This window comes from Panulirus ornatus, chromosome 10 (assembly GCF_036320965.1).
Source record: "Panulirus ornatus isolate Po-2019 chromosome 10, ASM3632096v1, whole genome shotgun sequence".
NCBI lineage: Eukaryota > Metazoa > Arthropoda > Malacostraca > Decapoda > Palinuridae > Panulirus > Panulirus ornatus.
The window spans coordinates 27,037,012-27,057,994 of NC_092233.1; the positions used below are offsets into that span (position 1 = coordinate 27,037,012).

Below are 20,983 nucleotides of genomic sequence, written 5' to 3' on the forward strand. Positions count from 1 at the left end.
CACATGACAGCTAGAGACTGAATGTGAATGAACGTGGCCTTTGTTTTTTCCTAGCGCTACCTTGCACGCATGCGGAGGGAAGAAGGGTGTCATTTTATGTGTGGCGGGGTGGTGGTGGGAATGTATGAAGGCAGCATGTATGAATGTGTACATGTGTATATATATGTATATGTCTGTGTATGTATATGTCTGTGCATGTATATGTATGTATATGTTGAAATATATAGGTAGGTATATGTGCATGTGTAGGCATTTATGTATATACATGTGTATGTGGGTGGGTTGGGCCATTCTTTCGTCTCTTTCCTTGCTCTACCTCACTAACACAGGAGACAGCGTCACTGTATAATAATAAAAAACATAATAATTATTATTATCATTATACATAATTGCTGTTTCCCACATCAGCAAGGTAGCACCAGGAAACAGACGAAGAATGGCCCATCCACTCATATACATGTTATTATCTATTCATTATTTTACTTTGTCGCAGTCTCCCACGTTAGCGAGGAAGCGCAAGGAAACAGACGAAAGAATGGCCCAACCCACCCACATACACATGTATATACATACACGTCCATACACGCAAATATAAACACTTATACATCTCAACGTATACAATGCAATTGAGTGGGAGAAGTATAAAAGAAAGAGACAGGAGGTCAAGAGAAAGGTGCAAGAGGTGAAAAAAAGGGCAAATGAGAGTTGGGGTGAGAGACTATCAGTAAATTTTAGGGAGAATAAAAAGATGTTCTGGAAGGAGGTAAATAGGGTGCGTAAGACAAGGGAGCAAATGGGAACTTCAGTGAAGGGCGTAAATGGGGAGGTGATAACAAGTAGTGGTGATGTGAGAAGGAGATGGAATGAGTATTTTGAAGGTTTGTTGAATGTGTCTGATGACAGAGTGGCAGATATAGGGTGTTTTGGTCGAGGTGGTGTGCAAAGTGAGAGGGTTAGGGAAAATGATTTGGTAAACAGAGAAGAGGTAGTAAAAGCTTTGCGGAAGATGAAAGCCGGCAAGGCAGCAGGATTGGATGGTATTGCTGTGGAATTTATTAAAAAAGGGGGTGACTGTATTGTTGACTGGTTGGTAAGGTTATTTAATGTATGTATGACTCATGGTGAGGTGCCTGAGGATTGGCGGAATGCGTGCATAGTGCCATTGTACAAAGGCAAAGGGGATAAGAGTGAGTGCTCAAATTACAGAGGTATAAGTTTGTTGAGTATTCCTGGTAAATTATATGGGAGGGTATTGATTGAGAGGGTGAAGGCATGTACAGAGCATCAGATTGGGGAAGAGCAGTGCGGTTTCAGAAGTGGTAGAGGATGTGTGGATCAGGTGTTTGCTTTGAAGAATGTATGTGAGAAATACTTAGAAAAGCAAATGGATTTGTATGTAGCATTTATGGATCTGGAGAAGGCATATGATAGAGTTGATAGAGATGCTCTGTGGAAGGTATTAAGAATATATGGTGTGGGAGGCAAGTTGTTAGAAGCAGTGAAAAGTTTTTATCGAGGATGTAAGGCATGTGTACGTGTAGGAAGAGAGGAAAGTGATTGGTTCTCAGTGAATGTAGGTTTGCGGCAGGGGTGTGTGATGTCTCCATGGTTGTTTAATTTGTTTATGGATGGGGTTGTTAGGGAGGTAAATGCAAGAGTCCTGGAAAGAGGGGCAAGTATGAAGTCTGTGGGGGATGAGAGAGCTTGGGAAGTGAGTCAGTTGTTGTTCGCTGATGATACAGCGCTGGTGGCTGATTCATGTGAGAAACTGCAGAAGCTGGTGACTGAGTTTGGTAAAGTGTGTGGAAGAAGAAAGTTAAGAGTAAATGTGAATAAGAGCAAGGTTATTAGGTACAGTAGGGTTGAGGGTCAAGTCAATTGGGAGGTGAGTTTGAATGGAGAAAAACTGGAGGAAGTGAAGTGTTTTAGATACCTGGGAGTGGATCTGTCAGCGGATGGAACCATGGAAGCGGAAGTGGATCATAGGGTGGGGGAGGGGGCGAAAATTTTGGGAGCCTTGAAAAATGTGTGGAAGTCGAGAACATTATCTCGGAAAGCAAAAATGGGTATGTTTGAAGGAATAGTGGTTCCAACAATGCTGTATGGTTGCGAGGCGTGGGCTATGGATAGAGTTGTGCGCAGGAGGATGGATGGGCTGGAAATGAGATGTTTGAGGACAATGTGTGGTGTGAGGTGGTTTGATCGAGTAAGTAACGTAAGGGTAAGAGAGATGTGTGGAAATAAAAAGAGCGTGGTTGAGAGAGCAGAAGAGGGTGTTTTGAAATGGTTTGGGCACATGGAGAGAATGAGTGAGGAAAGATTGACCAAGAGGATATATGTGTCGGAGGTGGAGGGAACGAGGAGAAGAGGGAGACCAAATTGGAGGTGGAAAGATGGAGTGAAAAAGATTTTGTGTGATCGGGGCCTGAACATGCAGGAGGGTGAAAGGAGGGCAAGGAATAGAGTGAATTGGAGCGATGTGGTATACAGGGGTTGACGTGCTGTCAGTGGATTGAACCAAGGCATGTGAAGCGTCTGGGGTAAACCATGGAAAGCGGTGTAGGTATGTATATTTGCGTGTGTGGACGTGTGTATGTACATGTGTATGGGGGGGGTTGGGCCATTTCTTTCGTCTGTTTCCTTGCGCTACCTCGCAAATGCGGGAGACAGCGACAAAGTATAAAAAAAAAAAAAAAAAAAAAAAAATATATATATATATATATATATATATATATATATATATATACATATATATATATATATATATATATATATATATATGTATACACACATTCAGACATATTCATATATACACATGTACATAATTCATACTGTCTGCCTTTATTCATTCCCATCGCCACCTCGCCACACATGAAATAACAACCCCCTCCCCCTCATGTGTACAAGGTAGCGCTAGGAAAAGACAACAAAGGCCCCATTTGTTCACACTCAGTCTCTAGCTGTCATGTAATAATGCACCGAAACCACAGCTCCCTTTCCACATCCAGGTCCCACAGAACTTTCCATGGTTTACCCCAGACCCTTCACATGCCCTGGTTCAATCCACTGACAGCACGTCAACCCCGGTATACCACATCGTTCCAATTCACTCTATTCCTTGCACGCCTTTCACTCTCCTGCATGTTCAAGCCCCGATCACTCAAAATCTTTTTCACTCCATCTTTCCACCTCCAATTTGGTCTCCCACTTCTCCTCGTTCCCTCCACCTCTCACACATATACCCTCTTTGTCAATCTTTCCTCACTCATACTCTCCATGTGACCAAACCATTTCAAAACACCCTCTTCTGCTCTCTCAACCACACTCTTTTTATTAACTTACATCTCTCTTACCCTATTATTACTTACTCGATCAAACCACCTCACACCACATATTGTCCTCAAACATCTCATTTCCAGCATATCCACCCTCCTGCACACAACTCTATCCATAGCCCACGCCTCGCAACCATACAATATTGTTGGAACCACTATTCCTTCAAACATACCCATTTTTGCTTTCCAAGATAATGTTCTCGACTTCCACACATTCTTCAAGGCTCCCAGAATTTTCGCCCCCTCCCCCACCCTATGATTCTCTTCCGCTTCCATGGTTCCATCCACTGCCAAATCCACGCCCAGATATCTAAAACACTTCACTTCCTCCAGTTTTTCTCCATTTAAGCTTACCTCCCAATTGACTTGACCCTCAACCCTACTGTACCTAATAACCTTGCTCTTATTCACATTTACTCTCAACTTTCTTCTTTCACACACTTTACCAAACTCAGTCACCAGCTTCTGCAGTTTCTCACATGAATCAGCCACCAGCGCTGTATCATCAGCAAACAACAACTGACTCACTTCCCAAGCTCTCTCATCCACAACTGACTGCATACTTGCCCCTCTTTCCAAAACTCTTGCATTCACCTCCCTAACAACCCGATCCATAAACAAAATAAACAACCATGGAGACATCACACACCCCTGCCGCAAACCTACATTCACTGAGAACCAATCACTTTCCTCTCTTCCTACACGTACACATGCCTTACATCCTCGATAAAAACTTTTCAATGCTTCTAACAACTTGCCTCCCACACCATATATTCTTAATACCTTCCACAGAGCATCTCTATCAACTCTATCATATGCCTTCTCCAGATCCATAAATGCTACATACAAATCCATTTGCTTTTCTAAGTATTTCTCACATATGTTCTTCAAAGCAAACACCTGATCCACACATCCTCTACCACTTTTGAACCACACTGCTCTTCCCCAGTCTGATGCTGTGTACATGCGTTCACCCTCTCAATCGATACCCTCCCATATAATTTCTCAGGAATACTCAACAAACTTATACCTCTGTAATTTGAGCACTCACCTTTGTCCCCTTTGCCTTTGTACAATGGCACTATGCAAGCATTCCGCCAATCCTCAGGCACCTCACCATGAATCATTTTTTTTTTTTTTTAAACTATCCGCCATTTCCCGCATTAGCGAGGTAGCGTTAAGAACAGAGGACTGGGCCTTTGTGGAATATCCTCACCTGGCCCTCCTCTGTTCCTTCTTTTGGAAAATTAAAAAAAAGAAAAAAAAAAACAAGAGGGGAGGATTTCCAGCCTCCCGCTCCACCATGAATCATACATACATTAAATAACCTTACCAACCAGTCAACAATACAGTCACCCCCTTTTTTAATAAATTCCACTGCAATACCATCCAAAGCCGCTGCCTTGCTGGCTTTCATCTTCCGCAAAGCTTTTACTACCTCTTCTCTTTTTACCAAATCATTTTCCCTAACACTCTCACTTTGCACACCACCTTGACCAAAACACCCTATGTCGCCCACTCTATCATCAAACACATTCAACAAACCTTCAAAGTACTCACTCCATCTCCTTCTCACATCACCACTACTTGTTATCACCTCCCCATTAGCCCCCTTCACTGAAGTTCCCATTTATTCCCTTGTCTTATGCACTTTATTTACCTCCTTCCAAAACATCTTTTTATTCTCCCTAAAATTCAATGATACTCTCTCACCCCAACTCTCATTTGCCCTCTTTTTCACCTCTTGCACCTTTCTCTTGACCTCCTGCCTCTTTCTTTTATACATCTCCCACTCATTTGCATTATTTCCCTGCAAAAATCGTCCAAACGCCTCTCTCTTCTCTTTCATTAATAATCTTACTTCTTCATCCCACCACTCACTACCCTTTCTCATCTGCCCACCTCCCACACTTCTCATGCCACAAGCATATTTTGCGCAAGCCATCACTGCTTCCCTAAATACATCCCATTCCTCCCCCACTCCCCTTATCTCCCCTTACATGTATATAAACATAAATGCCCATACATGCACATCCATATGCATACACAGACATGTACGTACATACACATGTACATATTCATACTAGCTTGCCCTCATCCATTCCTATTGCTACCCTGCCCCACAGGAAAATAGCATCGGTACCCCTTGCTTCACTGAGGTAGTGCCTGGAAAACAGACAAAAAAGGCCACATTCATTTGCACTCATTCTCTAGTTTTCCTGTGTAATGCACCGAGACCACAACTCCCTATCCCCATGCAAGCACTACAGACTTTCCATGGTTTACCCTAGATGCTTTACTTGCCCTGGTTCAGTCCATTGACAGCATGTCGACCCCAGTATACCACACTGATCCAATTTACTCTATTCTTTGAACGCCTCTCACCCTCCTGTATGTTCAGGATCCGATCACAAAATCTTTTTTAACTCCATCCCTCCACCTCCAATTTGGTCTCCTACTTCTCTTTGTTCCCTCCACCTCTGACACATATATCCTCTTTGTCAATCTTTTCTAACTCATTCTCTCCATATGTCCAAACCATTTCAACACACCCTCTTCTGCTCTCTTAACCACACTCTTTTTATTTCCACACATCTCTCTTACCCTTTTATTACTTACTCGATTAAACCACACATTGTCCTCAAACATATAATTTCCAACACATCCACCCTCCTCTGTAAAACCCTATCTATAGCCCATGCCTCGCAATCATATAACATTGTTGGAACTACTATTCCTTCAAACATGCCCAGCTTTGCTCCAAGATCCCATTCTCTCCTTCCACACATTCTTCATTGCTCCCAGAACCTTCGCCTCTTCCCCTATCCTGTGACTCACTTCTGCTTCCATGGTTCCATCCACTGCTAAGTCCACTTCCGGATATCTAAACATATAACATTGTTGGAACTACTATTCCTTCAAACATGCCCAGTTTTGCTCCAAGATCCCATTCTCTCCTTCCACACATTCTTCATTGCTCCCAGAACCTTCGCCTCTTCCCCTATCCTGTGACTCACTTCTGCTTCCATGGTTCCATCCACTGCTAAGTCCACTTCCGGATATCTAAAACACTTCACTTCCTCCAATTTTTCTCCATTCAAACTTACATCCCAATTAACGTGTTCCTCCATCCTACTGAACCTAATAACCTTGCTCTTATTCACATTTACTCTGAACTTTTTCCTTTCACACATTTTCCAATCTCAGTAACCCACCTCTGCAGTTCCTCACACAAATCAGCCACCAGAGTCGTATCATCAGTGAATAACGACTGACTCACTTCCCAGGCCCTCTCATCCACAACAGACTGCATACTCACCCCTCTCTCCAAAATTCTTGCACTTACCTCCCTAACAACCCCATCCATAAACAAATTAAACAACCATGGGGACATCATACACCCCTGCCGCAAACCGACATTCATTGGGAACCAATCACTCTCTCTTCCTACTCGTAAACATGCTTTACAATCTTGGTAAAAACTTTTCACTGCTTCCAGCAACTTACCTCCCACAAAACCTTCCACAAAACATCTCTATCCTACATTACATGATACACCTTTTGGAAAAGGTAATCATGTCACATTTAAGTTTGATTATGTGGTACATGAGGATGTATACAGAGCAAAGATAAGATAAGATGAAAAGAGGAGGTATAATCGCACAAACTACACTGAACTTAAAGCTTTCTATGTTAACAGTATTAAGAAATAGAATTCAGTAGCAAGAAACTGGTACATTATGGTAAAAGTTCTGAAAGTTAGAGTCAATGAGTAGAGAAGATTGAGAAATTTTTCTTCTAGCATCTTCACATGAAATATCCCTAGCCTTAACCAATTCTCTCCACATATGTCCAGTCCAGTTCTGTAGTCTGCTACTCCTCCCTGTATCTTTTACTGTACTAATATATATCTTATTGACTAACCTGTCATGTACCCTATGTTCTGTTTGAACCATGCCATCCTAAATGACTTTCATCCATGTGCCTTTCTAATGATTTATTTACAGCATCTTCATTTTTTCATTCTCTTTATCCTAATTCCAGCTAAATAACACAAGTCATCTATCTTTACTGCTTTTTTTCACATATCCTGGTTTACAGATACTTAGATTTCACATCTATACATCTGCATTGCAACAGGTACTCTCCTTCATGCAAGCTCCTTACAAACTTTATGAAAACTCTTCACATTCACCTGAGTTTTCAGTGTACCTTCAATTTTTCTCCCTTGTATCAGTCAACTCTCAACTACTGTTTTCCCATTACCATCCTCTTTAGACTTTACTTCCAAATACTAAAACTTCAATAAAAATAAGTTCTGTCTGTCTGTTTCTAGTCTAGAGACATGGAGAGGAAGATGCCAGCTAGATGCACAATGAATAACCCTCATACACAGATGCCAATAATTCATCTACTTCCTTAGGAGAATATAAACTGCTGGTTGCCATAGTGAAATTTTTAGTGAAAAATATTTCACTGCAGAGCAGAAAAGCCACACCAGCAATATGGGAGGTATTGGAAAATAATGAGGGTACAGTGGTTATACCAGTGAACAATGCCATCTGCCATTCAGGGCTAGGTGGCCATGGAGGGACTGTTTGCAAATCAGACATTTTTAAGATGAAAAAGAAGAGACAAAAATTCAAATTATCCTAGGAAGACGGCTGCAAAACCAAAAGGAAGGTATGAACTGACATTGCATATACCACATCAACTAGCCATGTCCCTAAACAAAGCAGCTATGATGATGATTATGATCACTCTGAAGCATAAAAGACTACCCTAAAACTTTTTATTACTTAATGGTGTTTACCTAATTGTAAAATAATTTTTCAAGTAATTTTCAATGCATTTTTCAGAAATTTCATCTATCTGTTTATGGGGTTGAAATGCTGCCAGTGGGCTGAAGCAAGGCATATGAGGCAATCAAGATAAACCATGGAATAGTCTGTGGGACTTGACTGTGGAGAGAAGTCTCTGATTTCACTGAATTACCCATTTAATGTGTGCAAATGAGAGTGCTGACCAGGGTGTACTCAAATGGTTTAGGTATACAGAGAGGAATGAGTGAAGAGAGGATGACAAGGAAGATCCAACTGTCAGAACTGAAGATAATAAGGGGAAGGGGCTGACTAAAGAGATGGAAGGATGGATGAAGGAGTCTTAGGGTAAAGGATCCTGGAGATTCAGGAGGGCGAGAGTAATGGATCCATTACAAGTGATTTTCAGTGGTTTTGTTCCTTGTACGTGAAACCTGAAAACTGAATGTGTGCAAATGAGAAGGGTAAGCAAAATGTTCCAAAATGGTTCAGGCATATTAAGAGAATAGGTTAGGAGACTGATACAGAAGATCTGTCAAAAGTGGACAAAGCAAGAAGGAAGGATTCCTATGAATGCCTACAACCAGATTTTGCCAAAAGGTAGGGCAAGCATGCACTACTCTACATATATCTTGCTTGAAGAACAATGTTGCTTCACTTAGTTACTATACTCATTAAATAATCATCTGTCCTAGCTTCATCTCAGACTGACTTCAATCATATATCAAGGGGAAGAGCGTGGAAGAGATGGAAGGAAGGACTAAAGATAGCATCAAGGTCTGAAAATTCAAATGGATGAGAGGCATGAATTGAACAGGATGAATAGGAGAGATGTGGTATATGAAAACGAAGTACTGCTACCGACCTGAAACACGGTATATGAGACAGTCAAGGTACCTGAATCAGGGTATATGAAGCAGTCATGGTTAGGGATAGTCTGAGCAGCTTGGCCATGGTTTCAGATCATTAAAACAGGAAAGCTTGAAATTGGATGTGCAGAAAAGAAAGGACCAGCCAAGAAGTACTGAAATGGTTCAGGCACAAAGAAGATATGGGTGGAAAGAGATTGACAAATAGATCTGTGTCAAATGTGGAAGGAGCAAGGGAAGAGGGGAAAGTGAGGAGGAGATGGAAGGATAAATGAGTAAAGGAGGCTATATAGTACTGGAGAGCTAGAGGCAGGCACTGTGTAGAATGAATTGGAGCAATGCGATATATATATATAGGGGGTGACAAGCTACCAATGAGATTAACCAGGGTATACTAAATGGTAAAGGTAAATCTGTGAGGCTTGGTTGAAGTAGGTAAGCTTTGGTTTCTTACACATGAAAGACAGATAATGGATGTGTAAAACTAAGACTATTTTTCATTTGTTCCTGATGCTACTTCTCTACAGCAGGAAAGAAAATTTTGGTTGAAGAATGTAAGCTTTGGTTTCTTACACATGAAAGACAGATAATGGATGTGTAAAACTAAGACTATTTTTAATTTGTTCCTGATGCTACTTCTCTACAGCAGGAAAGAAAATTAATCATAAAAAAATAAATTTTCAACATCAAGTTTTTTCAAAACATTACCTCAACATAGTCCTTTGCATGTCCCCAATCTCTTTGGGAATCTAGATTTCCAAGCTCAAAACTGTTTAAATGTCCCAAGTGAATCTTTGCTACAGACCGAGTGATCTTGCGAGTTACAAATGTTTCTCCTCTTCTTGGAGACTCATGGTTGAAGAGGATTCCATTACATGCATACATTTCATAGGCTTCTCTATAGTTCACTACTATCCAGTATGCATAAAGTTTAGCTGCACCTATAAATAAATTATATATTTGTAACAAAAGCATTCCAAAACAATATAAATTTGCTTATGATAAAGTGTTTATGACAAAAACTGTGCAAAGTTAAGAAGTACTGAGAGATCCTTGTATAAGATCCAAACTTCTGAAAATAAAGTAATCAGGATATGGATAAAACAGCTATATGTTTACACTATGTTCAGACACAGATAAGTGTGCAAATTACAAGAATGGGAGCACAGAACTGTAGAAGTTCAACACACAAACATAAATTCACTTTTTGGTAATGACAGAATGCGATAAAGGGAAACCTTATGAATGTTTCTGAAGGAAATGGGTAACATTTAATGAAAATAGGGATCTAAGTCTATAATATGACTGTTTAATCTATTTCACACAGAGTAAAGGCCATTCAGAGCAAATGTAAATTTAACCCTTAAACTGCTATAATCATCAACTGATAATGCACAGTTCACTGCTGATATCAACTCATGATTTAATGGTTCCCGCCCACATACACATGATTCCAGCACTTAACAGATGTCACAAGCAATCTCTTACCATAACTGGAAAAAATATCACTTGCCACAGTCACCCAGATGTATCATAAAAAAATATTCATTATATGCCAGCTCCCACACTCTCCCCAAACTGAACACTAACTAATGAAAGTTTAGGTAGTTTTTGAATACAGAAAAAAATACAATGGTGCTGTATATCAATAGTAATTTTGCTTAAGTGACACGAAAAATATTGTTTGACATATTCATATAAAGTTAAATAAATGCATGAAAAAAATACATATGTATCCAGTAAGCTTAACATATATATCCTAAAGTAATGCCTAAAGAGTAACCACAGAGTGTGTGCTTTGAAGAATGTATGTGAGAAATACTTAGAAAAGCAGATGGATTTGTATGTAGCATTTATGGATCTGGAGAAGGCATGTGATAAGAGTTGATAAGGATGCTCTGTGGACGGTATTAAGAGTATATGGTGTGGGAGGTAAGTTGCTAGAAGCAGTGAAAAGTTTTTATTGAGGATGTAAGGCATGTGTACGAGTAGGAAGAGAGGAAAGTGAGTAGTTCCCAGTAATTGTAGGTTTGTGGCACGGGTGTGTGATGTCCCCATGGCTATTTAATTTGTTTATGGATGGGGTTGTTAGGAAGGTGAATGCAAGAGTATTGGAAAGAGGGGCAAGTATGCAGTCTGTTGTGGATGAGAGGGCTTGGGATGTGAGTCAGTTGTTGTTCGCTGATGATACATTGCTGGTGGCTGATTCGGATGAGAAACTGCAGAAGCTGGTGACTGAGTTTGGTAAAGTGTGTGAAAGAAGAAAGCTAAGAGTAAATGTGAATAAGAGCAAGGTTATTAGGTTCAGTAGGATTGTGGGACAAGTCAATTGGGAGGTAAGTTTGAATGGAGAGAAAATGGAGGAAGTGAAGTGTTATAGATATCTGGGAGTGGATTTGGCAGCAGATGGAACCATGGAAGCAGAAGTGAGTCACAGGGTGGGGGAGGGGGCAAAGGTTCTGGGAGCATTGAAGAATGTGTGGAAGGCGAGAACATTATTTCAGAGAGCAAAAATGGGTGTTTGAAGGAATAGTGGTTCCAACAATGTTATATGGTTGTGAGGTATGGGCGATAGATAGGGTTGTGCGGAGGAGGATGGATGTGTTGGAAATGAGATGCCTGAGGACAATATGTGGTGTTAGGTGGTTTGATCGCGTAAGTAATGAAAGGGTAAGAGAGAAGTGTGGGAATAAGAAGAGAGGGGTTGAGAGAGCAAAAGAGCGTGTACTGAAATGGTTTGGTCACATGGAGAGAATGAGTGAGGAGAGATTGACAAAGAGAATATATGTGTCAGAGCTGGAGAGAACAAGGAGAAGTGGGAGACCAAATTGGAGGTGGAAGGATGGAATGAAGGGGATTTTGAGCGATTGGGGCCTCAACATACAGGAGGGTGAAAGGCGTGCAAGGAATAGAGTGAATTGGAACAATGTGGTATACTGGGGTCGACGTGCTGTCAATGGATTGAACCAGGGCATGTGAAGCATCTGGGGTAAACCATGGAAAGTTTTGTGCGGCCTGGATGTGGAAAGGGAGCTGTGGTTTCGGTGCATTATACATGATAGCTAGAGACTGAGTGTGAACAAATGTGGCCATTGTTGTCTTTTCCTAGCGCTACCTCGCATGCACGCAGAGGGAGGAGGGTGTCATTTCGTTTGTGGCGGGGTGGCAGTGGGAATGGATGAAGGCAGCATGTATGAGTATGTACATGTGTATATATGTATATGTCAGTGTATGTATATGAATGTATACGCTGAAATGTATAGGTATGTATATGTGCATGTGTGGGCATTTATGTTTATACATGTGCATGTGGGTGGGTTGGGCCATTCTTTCGTCTGTTTACTTGTGCTACCTCACCAGCGTGGGAGACAGCGTCAAAGTATAATAAATAAAAAATAAATAATATATATTCCTATGAGTCCATGGGGAAAATGAAACACGATTAGTTCCCAGGGGCACTTTTGTGTAATAATCACATCATCGGGGAAGACCCGAGAGAAATAACAGTCAGTTGATATACAACGAAGAGACGTAGCTAGGACACCATTTGGTAAACATGTGATTGTCCAAGACAGACGAGTGATTCATAAACTTATTATGTGATGAAGAAGGTGAATTGTTTACAAATCTTAACAATAAATTTATCCAATTTGTATAGACCTTCACTAATAGTAAGGTTATAATTCTTTGTGCATTCAATAATAGAAGATTCAGTGATATTTCTCATGGTACTGGAGTTGCAGTTAATAACTGAGATGGCATTACTCCAGTCAATACAATGATCATATTTTGAACGTGATTAAACAAGGCATTTGATTCTTGTCCTGTTCTTATACTATATTCATGTTGCTAAAGTCTAACAGAAAGATCCTTACCAGTTTGCCCAACATAAAACTTATCACAATTTCAACATGGCACTTTATAGATGCATCCAGAATTTTCTGGTGAGTTCCTGATTAAGATATTCTTTATAGTATTATTGTTGCTGAAGGCAACAGTCACATTAAAGGAATTAAGCAACATGGGATGTAAAGTAAAATTATTATAAAAATATTTATTTTTTTATTATACTTTGTCGCTGTCTCCCGCGTTTGCGAGGTAGCGCAAGGAAACAGACGAAAGATTATAAAAAGGGAGAACTAAAAGATTCTTGGTGTCAATGGGAGGTTTGGGCTCAACTCTATAAAATGATTTCTTTGCTAAATTAAGTGATTTATCATTGAAAGATCTAGAGAACTTTAACTGAGATTCAATAGAATATATCTTCTCAAACTCTTCATTAATAAACTTTGAACTGCAAATAGGTAATGCCCTTAGGAACATATATTAAAATGATGAGAATCTAACTCTGTCATGTTGAGATGAGTAATAATGGACAGGGGAAAAAGAATACTTCCCACGCATTCCTCATGTGTCGTAGAAGGCGACTAAAGGGGATGGGAGTGGGGGCTACAAACCCTCCTCTCCTTGTATTTTAACTTTCTAAACGAGGAAACAGAAGGAGTCACGCAGGGAGTGCTCATCCTCCTCGAAGGCTCAGACTGGGGTGTCTAAATGTGTGTGGATGTACCCAAGATGAGAAAAAAGGAGAGATATGAAGTGAGTGCTCAAATTACAGAGGTATAAGTTTGTTGAGTATTCCTGGTAAATTATATGGGAGGGTATTGATTGAGAGGGTGAAGGCATGTACAGAGCATCAGATTGGGGAAGAGCAGTGCGGTTTCAGAAGTGGTAGAGGATGTGTGGATCAGGTGTTTGCTTTGAAGAATGTATGTGAGAAATACTTAGAAAAGCAAATGGATTTGTATGTAGCATTTATGGATCTGGAGAAGGCATATGATAGAGTTGATAGAGATGCTCTGTGGAAGGTATTAAGAATATATGGTGTGGGAGGCAAGTTGTTAGAAGCAGTGAAAAGTTTTTATCGAGGATGTAAGGCATGTGTACGTGTAGGAAGAGAGGAAAGTGATTGGCTCTCAGTGAATGTAGGTTTGCGCCAGGGGTGTGTGATGTCTCCATGGTTGTTTAATTTGTTTATGGATGGGGTTGTAAGGGAGGTAAATGCAAGAGTCCTGGAAAGAGGGGCAAGTATGAAGTCTGTTGGGGATGAGAGAGCTTGGGAAGTGAGTCAGTTGTTGTTCGCTGATGATACAGCGCTGGTGGCTGATTCATGTGAGAAACTGCAGAAGCTGGTGACTGAGTTTGGTAAAGTGTGTGGAAGAAGAAAGTTGAGAGTAAATGTGAATAAGAGCAAGGTTATTAGGTACAGTAGGGGTGAGGGTCAAGTCAATTGGGAGGTGAGTTTGAATGGAGAAAAACTGGAGGAAGTGAAGTGTTTTAGATATCTGGGAGTGGATCTGTCAGCGGATGGAACCATGGAAGCGGAAGTGGATCATAGGGTGGGGGAGGGGGCGAAAATTTTGGGAGCCTTGAAAAATGTGTGGAAGTCGAGAACATTATCTCGGAAAGCAAAAATGGGTATGTTTGAGGGAATAGTGGTTCCAACAATGTTGTATGGTTGCGAGGCATGGGCTATGGATAGAGATGTGCGCAGGAGGATGGATGTGCTGGAAATGAGATGTTTGAGGACAATGTGTGGTGTGAGGTGGTTTGATCGAGTAAGTAACGTAAGGGTAAGAGAGATGTGTGGAAATAAAAAGAGCGTGGTTGAGAGAGCAGAAGAGGGTGTTTTGAAATGGTTTGGGCACATGGAGAGAATGAGTGAGGAGAGATTGACCAAGAGGATATATGTGTCGGAGGTGGAGGGAACGAGGAGAAAAGGGAGACCAAATTGGAGGTGGAAAGATGGAGTGAAAAAGATTTTGTGTGATCGGGGCCTGAACATGCAGGAGGGTGAAAGGAGGGCAAGAAATAGAGTGAATTGGAGTCATGTGGTATACAGGGGTTGACGTGCTGTCAGTGGATTGAAGCAAGGCATGTGAAGCGTCTGGGGTAAACCATGGAAAGCTGTGTAGGTATGTATATTTGCGTGTGTGGACGTGTGTATGTACATGTGTATGGGGGGGGGGCCATTTCTTTCGTCTGTTTCCTTGCGCTACCTCGCAAACGCGGGAGACAGCGACAAAGTATAAAAAAAAAAAAAAAAAAAAAAAAAATGTAGTATGTTTGAGGAAAGGAACCTGGATATTTTGGCTCTGAGTGAAACGAAGCTCAAGGGTAAAGGGGAAGAGTGGTTTGGGAATGTCTTGAGAGTAAAGTCAGGGGCTAGTGAGAGGACAAGAGCAAGGGAAGGAGTAGCATTACTCCTGAAACAGGAGTGGTGGGAGTATGTGATGGAGTGTAAGAAAGTAAACTCTACATTGATATGGGTAAAACTGAAAGTGGACGGAGAGAGATGGGTGATTATTGGCGCACATGCACCTGGGCATGAGAAGAAAGATCATGAGAGGCAAGTGTTTTGGGAGCAGCTGAGTGAGTGTGTTAGTAATTTTGATGCACGAGACCGAGTCATAGTGATGGGTGATTTGAATGCAAAGGTGAGTAATGTGGCAGTTGAGGGAATAATTGATATACATGGGGTGTTCAGTGTTGTAAATGGAAATGGTGAAGAGCTTGTAGATTTATGTGCTGAAAAAGGACTGGTGATTGGGCATACCTGGTTTAAAAAGAGAGATATACATAAGTATACGCATGTAAGTAGGGGAGATGGCCAGAGAGCGTTATTGGATTACATGTTAATTGATAGGCACACGAAAGAGAGACTTTTGGATGTTAATGTGCTGAGAGGTGCAACTGGAGGGATGTCTGATCATTATCTTGTGGAGGCAAAGGTGAAGATATGTAGAGGTTTTCAGAAAAAAAGGGATAATGTTGGGGTGAAGAGAGTGGTGAGAGTAAGTGAGCTTGGGAAGGAAACTTGTGTGAGGAAGTACCAGGAGAGACTGAGTACAGAATGGAAAAAGGTGAGAACAAAGGATGTAAGGGAAGTGGGGGAGAAATGGAATGTATTCAGGGAAGCAGTGATGGCTTGTGCAAAAGATGCTTGTGGCATGAGAAGCGTGGGATGTAGGCAAATTAGAAAGGGTAGTGAGTGGTGGGAAGAAGAAGTAAGATTGTTAGTTAAAGAGAAGAGAGAGGCATTGGACGATTTTTGCAGGGAAATGATGCAAATGACTGGGAGATGTATAAAAGAGGCAGGAGGTCAAGAGAAAGGTGCAAGAGGTGAAAAACAGGGCAAATGAGAGTTGGGGTGAGAGAGTATCATTGAATTTTAGGGAGAATAAAAATATGTTTTAGAAAGAGGTATATAAAGTGCATAAGACAAGGGAACACATGGGAACTTCAGTGAAGGGGGCTAATGGGGAGGTGGTAACAAGTAGTGGTGATGTGAGAAGGAGATGGAGTGAGTATTTTCAAGGTTTGTTGAATGTGTTTGATGATAGTGGCAGATATAGGGTGTTTTGGTTGAGGTGGTGTGCAAAGTAAGAGGGTTAAGGAAAATGAATTGGTAAACGGAGAAGAGGTAGTAAAAGCTTTGTGGAAGATGAAAGCCGGCAAGGCAGCGGGTTTGGATGGTATTGCAGTGGAATTTATTAAAAATGGGGGTGACTGTATTGTTGAGTGGTTGGTAAGGTTATTTAATGTATGTATGACTCATGGTGAGGTGCCTGAGGATTGGCAGAATGCTTGCATAGTGCCATTGTACAAAGGCAAAGGGGATAAAAGCGAGTGCTCAAATTACAGAGGAATAAGTTTGTTGAGTATTCCTGGGAAATTATATGGGAGCGTATTGATTGAGAGGGTGAAGGCATGAACGGAGCATCAGATTGGGGAAGAGCAGTGTGGTTTCAGAAGTGGTAGAGGATGTGTGGATCAGGTGTTTGCTTTGAAAAATGTATGTGAGAAATACTTAGAAAAGCAAATGGATTTGTATGTAGCATTTATGGATCAGGAGAAGGCATATGATAGAGCTGATAGAGATGCTCTGTGGAAGGTATTAAGAATATATGGTGTGGGAGGCAAGTTGTTAGAAGCAGTGAAAAGTTTTTATCGAGGATGTAAGGCATGTGTATGTGTAGGAAGAAAGAAAACTGATTGGTTCTCAGTGAATGTAGGTTTGCAGCAGGGGTGTGTGATGTCTCCATGGTTGTTTAATTTGTTTATGGATGGGGTTGTTAGGGAGGTGAATGCAAGAGTTTTGGAAAGAGGGGCAAGTATGCAGTCTGCTGTGGATGGGAGAGCTTGTGTAGTGAGTCAGTTGTTATTCGCTGATGATACAGTGCTGGTGGCTGATTCATGTGAGAAACTGCAGAAGCTGGTGACTGAGTTTGGTAAAGTGTGAGAAAGAAGAAAGCTGAGAGTAAATATGAATAAGAGCAAGGTTATTAGGTACAGTAGGGTTGAGGGTCAAATCAATTGGGAGGTAAGTTTGAATGGAGAAAAACTGGAGGAAGTGAAATGTTTTAGATATCTGGGAGTGGATTTGGCAGCGGATGGAACCATGGAAGCATAAGTGAATCATAGGGTGGGGGAGGGGGCGAAAGTTCTGGGAGTGTTGAAGAATGTGTGGAAGTTGAGAACATTATCTCGGAAAGCAAAAATGGGTATATTTGAAGGAATAGTGGTTCTAACAATGTTGTATGGTTGTGAGGCGTGGGCTATAGATAGAGTTGTGCGGAGGAGGGTGGATATGCCAGAAATGAGATGTTTCAGGACAATATGTGGTGTGAGGTGGTTTGATCAAGTAATTAATAAGAGAGTAAGAGAGATGTGTGGTAATAAAAAGAGTGTGGTTGAGAGAGCAGAAGAGGGAGTTCTGAAATAGTTTAGTCACATGGAGAGAATGAGTGAGAAAAGATTGACAAAGAGGATATATGTATCAGAGGTGGAGGGAACGAGGAGAAGTGGGAGACCAAATTATAGGAGGAAAGATGGAGTGAAAAAGGCCTCACAGAACTTTCCATGGCTTACCCCAGACGCTTCACATGCCCTGGTTCAATCCACTGACAGCACGTTGACCCCAGTATACCACATTGTTCCAATTCACTCTATTCCTTGCACGCCTTTCACTCTCCTGCATGTTCATGCCCCGATCACTCAAAATCTTTTTCACTCTATCTTTCCACCTCCAATTTGGTCTCCCACTTCTACTCGTTCCCTCCACCTCTGACACATATATCCTCTTGGTCAATCTTTCCTCACTCATTCTCTCCATGTGACGAAACCATTTCAAAAATTTGGTCAAAACACCCTCTTCTGCTATCTCAACCACACTCTTTTTATTACCACACATCTCTTTTACCCAATTATTACTTACTCGATCAAACCACCTCACACCACATACTGTCCTCAAAACATCTCATATCCAGCACATCCACCCTCCTGCGCACAACTCTATCCATAGCCCACGCCTCGCAACCATACAACATTGTTGGAACCACTATTCCTTCAAACATACCCATTTTTGCTTTCCGAGATAATGTTCTCGACTTCCACATATTCTTCAAGGCTCCCAGAATTTTTGTGCCCTCCCCCACTCTATGATTCACTTCTGCTTCCATGGTTCCATCCGCTGTTAAATCCACTCCCAGATATCTAAAACACTTCACTTCCTCCAGTTTTTCTCCATTCAAACTTACCTCCCAATTGACTTGACCCTCAACCCTACTGTCCCTAATAACCTTGCTCTTATTCACATTTACTCTCAGCTTTCTTCTTTCACACACTCTTCCAAAATCAGTCACCAGCGTCTGCAGTTTCTCACATGAATCAGCCGCCAGCGCTGTATCATCAGCGAACAACAACTGATTCACTTCCCAAGCTCTCTCATCCACAACAGACTGCATACTTGCCCCTCTTTCCAAAATTCTTGTATTGACCTCCCTAACAACCCCATCCATAAACAAATTAAACAACCATAGAGACATCCCACACCCCTGCCGCAAACCTACATTCACTGCGAACCAATCACTTTCCTCTCTTCCTACACGTACACATGCCTTACATCCTCGATAAAAACTTTTCACTGCTTCTAACAACTTGCCTCCCACACCATATATTCTTAATACCTTCCACAGAGCATCTCTATCAACTCTATCATATGCCTTCTCCAGATCCATAAATGCTACATACAAATCCATTTGCTTTTCTAAGTATTTCTCACATACATTCTTCAAAGCAAACACCTGATCCACACATCCTCTACCACTTCTGAAACCACACTGCTCTTCCCCAATCTGATGCTCTGTACATGCCTTCACCCTCTCAATCAATACCGTCCCATATAATTTCCCAAGAATACTCAACAAACTTATACCTCTGTAATTTGAGCATTCACCATTGTCCCCTTCGCCTTTGTACAATGGCACTATGCAAGCATTTCGCCAATCCTCAGGCACCTCACCATGAATCATACATACATTAAACAACCTCACATACATTAAATAACCTCACCAACCAGTCAACAATACAGTCACCCCCTTTTTTTTAATAAATTCCACTGCAATCCCACCCAAAGCCACTGCCTTGCCGGCTTTCATCTTCCGCAAAGCTTTTACTACCTCTTCCCTGTTTACCAAATCATTTTCCCTAACCTCTCACTTTGCACACCACCTCAACCAAAACACCCTATATCTGCCACTCTATCATTAAACACATTCAACAAACCTTGAAAATACTCACTCCATCCCCTTCTCACATCACCACTACTTGTTATCACCTCCCCATTTGCCCCCTTCACTGAAGTCCCCATTTGTTCCCTTGTCTTATACACTTTATTTACCTCCTTCCAAAACATCTTTTTATTCTCCCTAAAATTTAATGATACTCTCTCATCCCAACTCTCATTTGCCCTCTTTATGTACATGTGTATATATGTATATGTCTATGTATGTATATATATGTATACGCTGAGATGTATAGGTATGTATATTTGTGTGTGTGGACGTTTATCTATATACATGTGTATGTGGGTGGGTTGGGGTCATTCTTTCTTCTGTTTCCTTGCGCTACCTCGCTAACGCGGGAGACAGCGACAAAGCAAAATAATAAATAAATGAATATAGAATGGCTCATGGTGAGATGCCTGAGGATTGGCAGAATGCTTGCATAGTGCCATTGTGCAAAGGTAAAGGGGATAAAGGTGAGTGCTCAAATTACAGAAGTATAAGTTTGTTGAGTATTCCTGGGAAATTATATGGGAGGGTATTGACTGAGAGGGTGAAGGCATGTAAAGAACATCAGATTGGAGAAGAGCAGTGTGGTTTCAGAAGTGGTAGAGGATGTGTGGATCAGGTGTTTGCTTTGAAGAAAGTATGTGACAAATACTTAGAAAAGCAAATGGATTTGTATGTAGCATTTATGGATCTGGAGAAGACATATGACAGAGTTGATAGAGATGCTCTGTGGAAGGTATTAAGAATATATGGTGTGGGAGGCAAGTTGTTAGAAGCAGTGAAAAGTTTTTATCGAGGATGTAAGGCATGTGTACGAGTAGGAAGAAAGGAAAGTGATTAGTCCTCAGTGAATATTGGTTTGCGGCAGGGTTGCATGACATCTCCATGGTTGTTCTATTTGTTTATGGATGGGGTTGTTAGGGAGGTGAATGCAAGAGTTTTGGAAAGAGGGGCAACTATGCAGTCTATTGTGGATGAGAGAGCTTGGGAAGTGAGTCAGTTGTTGTTTGCTGATGATACAGCACTGGTGGCTGATTCGGGTGAAAAGCTGCAGAAGCTGGTGACTGAGTTTGGTAAAGTGTGTGAAAGAAGAAAGCTGAGAGTAAATGTGAATAAGAGCAAGAATATTAGGTACAGTAGGGTTGAGGGACAAATCAATTGGCAGGTAAGTTTGAATGGAGAAAAACTGGAGGAAATGAAGTGTTTTAGATATCAGGGAGTGGATTTGGCAGCGGATGGAACCATGGAAGCGGAAGTGAATCATAGGTTAGGGGAGGGGGTGAGAGTTCTGGGAGTGTTGAAGAATGTGTGTAAGTCGAGAATGT

At 41.3% G+C, this 20,983-nt stretch overlaps 2 protein-coding genes across 6 annotated transcripts in view; one reads left to right on the top strand and one right to left on the bottom strand.

Moving 5' to 3' along the window:
• LOC139750835 (metallophosphoesterase MPPED2) overlaps positions 1 to 20,983 on the top strand; it is a 378,611-nt gene that overhangs the window by 342,636 nt on the left and 14,992 nt on the right. The window lies entirely within an intron of this gene.
• The window catches only part of Gmd (GDP-mannose 4,6 dehydratase), a 128,179-nt gene that overhangs the window by 60,585 nt on the left and 46,611 nt on the right, over positions 1 to 20,983 (bottom strand). For all 5 annotated transcript variants that reach the window (XM_071665610.1, XM_071665612.1, XM_071665614.1 and 2 more), the window contains one exon: positions 9,733 to 9,965. In XM_071665610.1, coding sequence (XP_071521711.1) covers positions 9,733 to 9,965 — 233 coding nt within the window. The remainder of the gene's footprint in view (positions 1 to 9,732; positions 9,966 to 20,983) is intronic.